At 53.3% G+C, this 10,470-nt stretch overlaps 2 protein-coding genes across 4 annotated transcripts; one reads left to right on the forward strand and one right to left on the reverse strand.

Annotated features, from left to right (window-relative positions):
• The first annotated feature begins 1,375 nt into the window (after window positions 1-1,375).
• TOMM40L (translocase of outer mitochondrial membrane 40 like) lies at window positions 1,376-4,795 on the forward strand. Of its 3 annotated transcripts, none has more exons than XM_004589111.4 (10): window positions 1,376-1,534; window positions 1,761-2,007; window positions 2,283-2,350; window positions 2,644-2,736; window positions 3,026-3,127; window positions 3,273-3,378; window positions 3,565-3,687; window positions 3,791-3,867; window positions 4,064-4,166; window positions 4,295-4,795. In XM_004589111.4, the coding sequence occupies exons 2-10, from the start codon at window positions 1,893-1,895 to the stop codon at window positions 4,432-4,434; spliced, it is 927 nt and encodes a 308-aa protein (XP_004589168.1). In that variant the 5' UTR covers window positions 1,376-1,534; window positions 1,761-1,892; the 3' UTR covers window positions 4,435-4,795. The 3 variants fall into 3 exon arrangements, with proteins under 3 accessions (XP_004589168.1, XP_058516520.1, XP_058516519.1); XM_058660536.1 differs by having other exon boundaries at window positions 1,379-1,534; window positions 1,861-2,007; XM_058660537.1 differs by lacking the exon at window positions 2,283-2,350.
• Window positions 4,796-5,129: 334 nt separating this feature from the next.
• NR1I3 (nuclear receptor subfamily 1 group I member 3) lies at window positions 5,130-9,189 on the reverse strand. Its single transcript, XM_058660538.1, has 8 exons — window positions 9,083-9,189; window positions 8,609-8,739; window positions 7,329-7,498; window positions 6,975-7,114; window positions 6,601-6,750; window positions 6,405-6,538; window positions 6,103-6,223; window positions 5,130-5,259 (listed from the first exon to the last, which is right to left on the reverse strand). Exons 1-8 carry the CDS (start codon window positions 9,187-9,189, stop codon window positions 5,130-5,132), a joined length of 1,083 nt encoding a protein of 360 aa, XP_058516521.1.
• Window positions 9,190-10,470: the final 1,281 nt, after the last annotated feature.

Genomic DNA, 10,470 nt, shown 5'->3' on the forward strand with positions numbered 1-10,470 from the left:
GCTCCTGGTTCCTGGCTTCAGATCGGCTCAGCCTCAGTTAGGCCACAAGGGCCACTTTGGGGAGTGGACCAGCAGATGCGAGGTCTTTATCTCTTCTTCTCTCTTTAAATCTCCGTTTCCAATAAAAATTAGTAAATTAAAAAAAAATCAGGGTGGGGAAGCGGAAAATGGGCACCAAGGGGCATGAGGGCCAGGGTCAGAGGGCAGCTGTGAGTGGCTGTGTCCCAGTTAATGTGTAATGAGGGGATATGGGTGGGGGTGGAACCAGAGGCCTGATCGATGTGAATACCCTACTCTCAAATAAGCCAGTTCCGGAAAAACAGCCCCTGCTGTCCCCCTCTCCACTGGAGGGTCCTGTGGAAGAGACAAGTAGGAAGCATCCACCAGGATAAAGGTTGAAGGTTTTCTGGTCATCTGGTCACCTTATCTGTAGCTGGTCAACACTGAGTCAGCAGGAGCACCTGCAGCCCTCCAGCTAAGAACCTGGCCTGGATTTGAGGGAGGGCAGAGGTTTATCCCAGCTCAAAGCACGAGGGTGAAACCAGCTAAGGAGATAACAGAAGCATCTGAGCCTTCACCCTTTTGCCCTCAGAACCCATCCCTATAGATCTGGCACACTCCAGGGAGACCTTGGGGGAGGTGTGGGAGCTAGGGGAGAGGGGAGTGAGCAGAGACCCAGAGATCTTACTCCGACTCCTGCTGTTCCTCTGTGGAGACTGGGGAGCTGGAAGGTTACTCCACTGGCTTTTCCTAGCCCTGTGGTGGAGGGAGCGTTGGGCTGGAGGCCCATTCTTACATTTTCGTTGCCAATGCTTCCTGCGGACTCAAAGCGGGAAGGGTTAAAATGAGAGTAGCCATTGCAGGAAATAATTGCCCTAGGTTTCACAGTAACTGCTTCTCCCGCACCAACTCCCACGTGCACTGCTGTTCCTAGAGGGCCAACTTTGATAGGGCATCCACCTCCAGAAGGGAGGTGTAGGTCCGTGCCCGGGGAGAGGGCCGAGCTTGGGTAGTACTCATCTTGTGAAGAGGACTAACTATGGGGCCCCACGGGAAACTGGGGGAGTCCTAAGGTCCAGGATTCTTCCAGGCTTTTTTTCCCTCCACTTTTTTCCCCCCACTTTTTGGAAGGAAGCTTCAGCGGCTCAAGCTGTAAGATTGCTCCCCCTAGCGTCAGACACCCTCAAAGGCTTTCGGCGACCTTCGAGAGACCTGGCGGGCTAAGGCCGGCTATTTAAGCCTAAGGAGCCACCGATCAAATTCTACCCGCCTCTGCAGCACGGAGGCTGAAGCTCCCAGGCTCTCAGGCCTGCCACTCCTCCGCGTCCTCCTCTCCCATTGGACCCCGGGAGACTGAAGCACCGGGGAGGGTTGGGTCTTTGCTAGCTTTCTTTGCCAGGTCCAAAGATGGCGCTCGTGGCCATGCTCGAAATGCAGCGTGAAGCTGCAGTTCTGCCATCACTCAAGATGGCTGCCCCCATCAAGATGACCGGGGTGTGCCGGGAAGAAAGGGGCAGCTGGACGGTCTGAGATGGTAAGGATTCTTGCTCCCTTGCGGGTCTGGTCTTGAGGCCCGGAAATGAAAAGTGGAGAAGCTCGGCAGCTAGGTGCGGTGTGCCACCGAGGCTAGGATTACACAGATTGAGAAAGGACAGAGGGGTGACAGGTGGGGTGACGGACGGATCAAAGATCCGGCGGGAGTGTGCCTGGGGTTCATCCTTCCCCGTTGCTGCTTGTTCATTCTACTGTTCCTTTTCTAGGTCTAGCGTCGAACCATGTGGAAGTTTCTGGGACTGGGGAACCAGAGGATGAAGGGTGGCACCCGGGGTGGATAGAGGGAGCAATAGCTTCTTTCCCCAGGCTAACCCTCCCTCCTTGTCCTCTGGGCTAAAATGGGGAACACATTGGGCCTGGCACCGCTGGGAACTTTGCCCCGCCGGAGCCCCCGCCGAGAGGAACCTTTGCCCAACCCTGGGAGCTTTGATGAGCTGCATCGACTGTGCAAAGGTGAGTCGTTGGCATTCAGGTGTGAAAGGCCAGGAGAGGGGAGGGTCCTGAACGCAGGTGTCTATGAGTGGGAACAGAGAAGGGAGGGAAGCTTGCAGCTGGGGCATGCGGCCTCAGGGAGGATCAGGTGGTCACGTCCAGTGGAGCGTTTTCCTTGCTGGACTTGAAAGGAGGTCATGCCTCCAGAGTGCTTCCTGTGGGGCAGAAAGGAGAGACGACCTTCCGGGATAGGCGTTCTTGTCTGTGGGTGTTCCATCCCTTTCCTCCCCCTCCAGATGTATTCCCAGCACAGATGGAGGGAGTGAAGCTCGTTGTCAACAAGGTGCTGAGCAGCCATTTCCAGGTGCCCCATTTCTTCGGCCTCTCCTTACCGTTCCTTCCTGCCCACATCCCTGGGTCCTTGTCTCCTGTCTCTCGTAGTCCAGCCTTGGCCAGGCTGTGTGGGACAAATGAGGAGGACATGAGGTTCTCTCTAGTCTCTTGACCCCCCTTGCCTGTGGGACTTGCTGCCTGGTGACTCTCTGCATAGATTGGACTATTTGGGATTCTCCTCTGGATGGGGGAGAAGATGCAGGGTGGCTGAGGGGTGCGCATGGAGCTGGCGGGCACTCTCCTCATGGGCTTCTCTCTCCTCAGGTGGCTCACACAGTGCACATGAGTGCCCTGGGTTTGCCAGGCTATCACCTCCATGCAGCCTACGCAGGGGACTGGCAGCTTAGCCCGACTGAGGTGAGGACCCTCCACACATGGGAAAGCTCCCTGAATGTCTATTTGGGACTCAGGCCTTGAGGAAAAAGAACTGTGTGTGTGTGTGTGTGTGTGTGTGCGCGCGCGCGTGCAGGGATGGGCAGTGTCTTCTGAATGGGAGAGTTGCAGAAATACTTACCTGAAGTGCCCAGAGTTTGGATTTGTGTTTCCACCAGGGGGCGCTAGATACTACGACCGAAATCCTGTAGTATTTGGGTTTAGGCTGAATGGTGCCCCATAGACATCTCAGCCTTTCTTTACTCTTCAACAGGTGTTCCCCACTGTGGTAGGGGATATGGACAGCAGTGGCAGCCTCAACGCCCAGGTCCTGCTTCTCTTGGCAGAGCGGCTGCGAGCTAAGGCTGTCTTCCAGGTGACCCCCAGTTCCTGCTTCCAACCTCGAAGGCCCTTCCTCCTCCTCCAGGAGTGTGTTGCCCTGGAAGACGCAGGGGAGGAATTGAGAGGCCACGATGACCCCAGAGAGGGAGGGCCACTTGACTTGTTGCTCTTCCACCCAGACTCAACAGGCCAAGTTCCTGACATGGCAGTTTGATGGCGAGTATCGGGGAGATGACTACACCGCCACTCTGACCCTAGGAAATCCTGACCTGATTGGGGAGTCGGGTAAGCCACCAGGATTATCTTCCCTGTCCACTTGCTAGTGTGGCTACACCTTACTGTCTTTCTGTTTGGCTTAGAGATTAGAAAAGGAACGTTCCACAGGCAGCCTGGGATTGTTGGTGGAAGGTGTGGCTTGGACTGTTGTCTTTGTGTGGCTGACACCCCGTGTCTCCCCACTCCCCTCCGCAGTGATCATGGTCGCTCACTTCCTGCAGAGCCTCACTCATCGGCTGGTGCTGGGAGGAGAGCTGGTCTACCACCGGCGGCCGGGAGAAGAGGGGGCCATCTTGACCCTGGCTGGGAAGTACTCAGGTACAAGGCGAAATACGGTGGGCAATGGCAGGGGTGTGTCTGGGCTTTGCCTGTGTCCTGCTCCACTGATACCTGTGTCTCCTTGTGCTTGGGTTTTTTACAGCTCTCCACTGGGTGGCTACATTGAATGTGGGTTCAGGTGGGGCTCATGCAAGTTATTACCACAAAGCAAATGAACAGGTGAGGCTCTCCCCTTCTCGCCCCAGCAAGTCAGTCATGAACCTCTGCCCCTTCTGGACCACTCTGGGTCCTGCTGACCTTGTATTTGTCCTGACTACACTACGTGCCTGCCTGCCTCAGTTGCCGCGATCCCCTGTTGGGACTCTGCTGCTCTCATGAGGCTGATTCCCCTCTCCTCCTTGCCTCTGATCCTCAGGTGCAGGTTGGAGTGGAGTTTGAGGCAAACACAAGGCTCCAAGACACAACCTTCTCCTTTGGTTACCACCTGACCTTGCCCCAGGCCAACATGGTGTTTAGAGGTGAGGGTTACCGTGATGACCTTGGCTTCTGGAAGGGATCGGGGCTTCTGCAAAGGAGGGATTCTGTAGTTCTGCTGCCTCTCGCAAGCCCTGCGATATCATCGGGCTGGTGTTCTCTCCCCTGCCAGGCTTGGTGGACAGTAACTGGTGTGTAGGTGCTGTGCTGCAGAAGAAGCTGCCCCCGCTGCCCGTCACCCTGGCCCTCGGAGCCTTCCTCAATCACTGGCGCAACAGGTTCCACTGTGGCTTCAGTATCACTGTGGGCTGAGCCTGACCCTGAGCTGGCCCCATGACAGCTGGAACCTTTGGGGCAGGTGCCCTATAGCTCAAGACAAGGCCCCTCTCCAGAGCCCACCTTGCTGGGCTGCCTCTCGATGCCAGGAGCAGAGTGGGGCGGGATCCATGCCCTCCTCAGCACTGGGGCAGCTGAGGAGCCAGTGGTTTGAGGCTTTCCTCTTGGCCACCAGCTGCACTGTGATATTCCCCCTGCTCTTGTGGCTCTGGACTGAAGGAAGAAGGATGAAGAGAAGTGTCCAACTGAATCCCACCCTGCTCCGTTCTTCATCTCCCTGCAGGTGAAAGCTTGTCACCCTTTCCTCTTCCAAGCAGCAACGTCTGCATGGGATTAGCCCCGTGGGACACCCCATGGGACACCCCAGAGTGTCCCGAGGCAGGGGGAGTGAGGCTGAGCAGCTGCTTTTTTGGCCTTGGAAAGTGAGACCTGCCCTTTCCCAGAAGGAGCTTTCTTCCTAGTTCAAAGGCTCACTCCCTCCCTACTTTCTCTGCTCCCAGAGAGCAACCTGAGCTCTGTGGTCACCCTGCTCCCCCAGGACCGCACCAAGAGGCAGTTACTGCTTTAGTCTTTCATTGCACCCCCTGGGCTCCCTTTCTGCCGGCCCCAGCCGCTTTCCCTTGGCAGTCCAGGGTGTGCAGGTGGGGCTGGGGAGGGCAGTGAGCCCGGTATCAGCTGTAGATCTCCTGAAGTAGCGGCATCAAGGCCCACAGTCCCTGGATATGCTGTATCTGGTACCGGTATGCATTGTCGATGCTCCGAAGCTCAACCAGCAGTCCCAGCAGCTTTGGGTACAGAAACCTTTGGAAGAAGCAGCAGGGGGGTCAGGGAAAGAAGAGCAAAATGAAGCAACCCAGAGTTCCGTTGTCCTAAGGCCCTATTCCCCAAACTGTCTCCCGAGCCCCCCGCCCAGTGAAGCTGGGTCTGAACTTAGGGGAGCTCATGCTCTGACATGACAAATTCATCCAAGATTACAAAGGTCCCCAAGGGGGCCTCTCTTTAACAGTGTTGGTTTTTCCTGAGGGCCAAATGTGGAGAGAGTCTAAGACTTCATAGGGATTTCTGTTGCATGGAATCTGAGGGTCCAGTCTTCTAGAACATGCTCTAGGAGGTGGTTGTGTTCCAGGGTATAAAGCATCCCTTTCTGGCCAAATTGACTCACTGAGGAATGCGCCAGAACAAAGCAGCATATTCCTCAGGTGGACCATGGACTACGGAGCTGGGGAATGGCTTGTGACTATGAGAGCCAATCACGACTTCAAGGGGAATGGAGAAGTAGTTGGCCTCCTGGAGAGGGGAGGAAGGACCAAGGCAAAAAGTCTGGCTGCTCAGGGGTCTTTAGAAGCCCGTGTTAGTCGGGAGAAGGGGTGGGGAGGTGACGGGTGTCATCAGTCTCAGGAATGCGGTCACATGGAGCCTGTGAACTATTTTGCATCTCTACTGAATAAAAAACAAATCTGGATAAAGTGAAACCAGTCAGCAGTAATGCTGGAACTGTGTGGGATGGGGTTGCCTAGAGGGAAGGGCTAGAACCCAAGGGACTTGGTTTCCCAAAGAAAAAAGGGGTTGAAAAATGCTGCTCCCAAGCTGAGCAATCCCTCTAACCCTCGGTGCGACCTCTAAGCCCCAGGGCTCCCACTGTACCGATCCCGAGGCTGTGGCTGCTGGCCTTTGATGTAGCTGTCCAGAGTAAAGGCCATCTCTTCTTGCAGCTGATTAATCTCTTCTCTCTGAGTAATTCCAGGCCGGTCTGGAAGATAGAGAGCTGGGAAGACCAGGTAGTGGGGTACGGCAGTGGCGGGCCTGCCAAGCCCATTGGAAGCCAAGGCTGATACAGATCCCGTGTGGGGTGTGAAAGCTAGAAGGCCTAGGACAGATGTGGCTGAGGAGCCAAGCGTGGGCAAGGGTGGTGGAGCCATGGCTTCTGGGCTTTCAGAAACACTCACCAGGAGAGAACAGCGCCATGGCAGCCATGAGCACATATTCGGGCTCCTGCAGCTGGAGTCGTCGCAGTGTCCCATGGAAGCGAAGGAGCAACTCCAAGAACTCCTTCTGGAAGCCCACTGTGGGAGACACCAGGCTTAAGAACCTCCGGGCCCCCTCACCAGATCCCACACCGCACAGACACCTGCCTCCGGCTGCTCACCATGGGCTCCATCTTGCATTGTGTAGCGAAGAGGTCCACAGAAGAAGTTTTGTGTTTGGAGGCAGAAAGTGGTGTTGAGTATGATGTGACAGATTTCCACGGCTGCTCCCTTGAGGAGGTAGATCTGGTCCTCTATGAGCAGGGATCTGTTGGAGGTGGCAAACAAAGGCTTTTTAACCTCAAACCTGGGTTTCACAGAAGGAGAGCGATACCCACCCCCAACCTGCACCCTTGCAAGCAAAGTGGAGCATGCAAGACCTGTGGCTGGGGAAGGCTGAGGAGTGTGTGTGAGTCTGGGCAGTGACTTAGAGTGGGGGTGTGCGATGTCCTGAACCATTGGTTCCCTGAACAGTAACGGGTGGCTACTCACCGGAATAGGGGCAGATCCTTGGTGAATTTGATGATTTGCTGCACCATGTAAGTGTTGATATCCGCAATGTGTGTTAGCAAAGGCAGTACAGGGACCAGGGCGGGTGAGGGCTGGTGGTGGATGAATAGATACGCTGGAGGCTGTGGAAATGTGAGCATGAGCCAGAGACCCCTGTCCCTGGGTTCACCCATCAGCTCTTCTTGTGGGAGACTTGCTTGCTGAGGAACCTGCCCAGCCTGGGGTTCTGCCAAAGGCCTGTCCACTGTGCTGGCATGAGGCACACATCCCACTCCCTCAGCTCAACCCCTCTGGACACCCTTTTGGTCACTGCATTCAAATCCTGTATGTGCTCACCTTGAAATGCACAAATTGTTCAAACATGGTGCCCATGTGGCGGGTATGGGCCCCCAGGAGTATCTGGACCAGTTCTTTCTGCTCCTTACTCAGCTGCACAGGTGTTTGCTGGGCCCGCCGCTGGGCCTGCTTTGCTCTCCGCAAGGCCAGGGCTTCAGCTGACATTATCACTGTGCCAGGGGAGACAGAACGGAGCTGTTGATCCAGCAGAGAGCACCTCTGCCACTCCCTGAAGGTAGGGGGATCCTGTCTTGCACAGTGAAGGATGTGGGGAGGGATGGGAGTTCCCAAGGCTGCCTTGGGCTTAGCTGGAGTCTCACAGGCTCCAGGTGGCAGAGCACTCACTGCAGGACTCACTGTGAGGCATTGCAGCAAAGCTACGCACCATGGGAGAGAAGGGAAGGCTGCCCGATAAAGCAGCAAAGGTGTTAAGAGATGCTAGCTTCCCAGAGGAGCACTGTGGAGGGTCTTGGTAACTGGAGCATCACCCAGTGCTGTTTACGTAGCACGATTTCAAGGATTCCCAGGTTAAATCTCACTGGGTGAAACAATTCCATGGTAGACGGGACAAGTCTGAATTTCATATTTTTTTTTCCAGACGTATAAACAAGCTTAGATTAAAGGGACAGGTCCACAATCACAAAACAAGTTGATGGGGACTGAATTCAAACTGGGATCTTTCAATGTCTGCAGTTTCACTGCTTCATGCTGATAAGTAGTGTGATGGCATGAAAAAAGCAAGAGTTTGGGAGTCAGACAGAGTTTGAGTACAATCACTTTTTAGCTGAACAAAGCGGGGCAGGTTCTCTGAACTCCAGCTACATTGTCTATTGGCAGCCTAATTTAGCTGTCTGGCATAAAGCATTCATCAATTCAATCATCGTTAAAGATAAAGTAGGTAACAGGCACCATACTTCAGAGAGAGAAGAAGGCAAGCAAACCACGTGGGTATCTAGAGGCAGGGCAATTAAGACTGAAAAGTGCAAAAGTTCTGGGGAAGTGATTGGTTCAAGGATGGCATTGAAATCAATGTGGGTAAAATGGGTTGAACAAGGTGGAACAGTAGGAAATAATCCAAGATGTAGGGTGTAGGAGTTAGACCAACAAGATTGCGCGTTTGAAGAGCCCCTGGAAGCCATTGGAGATTTTGAGCAGAGTAGTGACGTTATCCAGTGAGTTTCTAAGTGTTTGCCTGCTATGCGGACGATGTACTAACTGGGAACAATGCCAAAGCAGAGACACAGCCTATGGATTCTTAGGGTGATGGGGAGCCAACTCACTGTCTTTTCGCATGCCAGCCGCGAGACACTTGTGCAACCTGCAGGCTGGGCAGTGGCGCCTCTGGACCCTGCTGACCTCACAGCTTCCAGCAAACGGGCAGGTGAGACCAGGATGTTTGTTGACGGTTCGTCTGTGAGAGACAGAGATGCTGTTATGGTATCGGATGGCAGAGTGAACAGGTGGAAATCCGGCAAGATGGTCTTGTCTGAGCTGTGCCCCGAGTCCCTAGGTGAGGCTAGCATTTCCACGGGGGCGCAGGATCACTGAGGAAAGCCTAGTTGATGTAGGACTAGCTAAACGTTGGAACCCATGTTCTCTGGTATTGTGTTACCAGTTCATACAGTGTAGTGGTTGGCAAAGTTAGGGTGCTTGCCACAGGAATAATGTAGCTGCCCAAGCTTGGGCATGTACCAGGGTTTAAAGTCTAACTGACGGGCAGTTTGGGGTAATTTCCAATGAGATTAGGTTCTTACCTGAAGAAACCCTTGCAGCCTTCACAAGTCAAGGCGTGGAAATGGTAGCCCGTGGCTCGGTCACCACATACCACACAGTTCCTTGGTTCATCTTCCCCACTGAACATGACCATCTCAGGTACCTGAGTGTAGGAAGAGCTAGTGGTCAGTTCTGGGTCATCCTTGATCCTGTTCTCCTTTCTGTAAAGTCCTTTCTGGAGCCTTCTTTGCAGCAAATCCCCAGCAGTACCTGTATTTCATAGGCCCTGGTCCCCAAAGGGTTTCTTACCCACTCCTCGTAAGCAGCTTCCACCTGCAGACCACAGCAAGGATGTGAGATGCCTCTCCCAGGACTGATTCGTTTACTCTGCTTTCCTTTTGATCTCAGCAGCAGCCAGCAATTAGAGTTAGGGATTATGGCTTTCGGTACCTGAACGAAAGAGGCTTTGGTTGTGTGTGGCTGCCAATTCTTCTTAGTGACTGCATAGTAGGGTATAGACTCTGGACCTGGGGCAAAGGCCTGGGTAGGAGGTTTCTTTCAGCATGCCTACAATACTGATTGGTGGCACATGGGGAGGAACTTGGTGGGTGGGGACCTCATAATATCCTGATAGAAGTTGCTCTTTATCAGACTCAAAAGCTAATTTGAATATTTTGGGGATGGACAAAATGTTATTAGACTCATGACCATCTTCCCTACTGCTGAGTTTTAGGCTGGATCTGCAACTATTTCTAACTATGGACTCTAGACAATCTGCGAATAAGCTATTTCACATACACTGTGCCAAGAGCAAAGGGCTAGGTGTAACAATTACATTAGAGTCTCAAAAAGAAATTTCAAGAAAGACTGGAGCCTATGGGTGAATATTTGATCTATGGGATAAGATGCCTGCCTTCTATAACCTGGTTTAATTTCAACTGCCTGCAAATGGGCACTCCGAGAGGCAATAGGTAATGGCTCAACAAGTTGGCTTCCTGCCACCCAGGTGGGACATTCAGATTGAGTTTCCAGCTTCTGACTTTCGCCTGGCCCACCTCTAATTGTTGTGGGCGTTTGGAAAGTCAAGCAGTGGATAGGGGCATCATTGCCTCTCTAACTTAATTACTTAATAATAAAGAGCCCTGTGCAAAGAGGGAAACCTATTTCTGTACTAAGGAGAGCTGAGAATTAAATCAGAATAACCTCTAATAGATTCCTAATACCCACCACAGCCAGGGCTAGGCCAGGCTGCAATCAGGAGTCAGGAGCTCAGTCAAGCTATCACCTGTTCTCTCCCAGGTTGTGCATCAGCAAGAAACTGCAATCAACAGCAGAACTGGGACTCGGACTCAAACTCATGCATCTTGCTGTGGAATGTGGACATCTTGAAAAGCATCTTTTTTTTTTTTAAGATTTATTTATTTTTATT

The sequence above is a fragment of the Ochotona princeps genome, chromosome 2, assembly GCF_030435755.1.
Source record: "Ochotona princeps isolate mOchPri1 chromosome 2, mOchPri1.hap1, whole genome shotgun sequence".
In the NCBI taxonomy this organism is placed as follows: Eukaryota; Metazoa; Chordata; class Mammalia; order Lagomorpha; family Ochotonidae; genus Ochotona; species Ochotona princeps.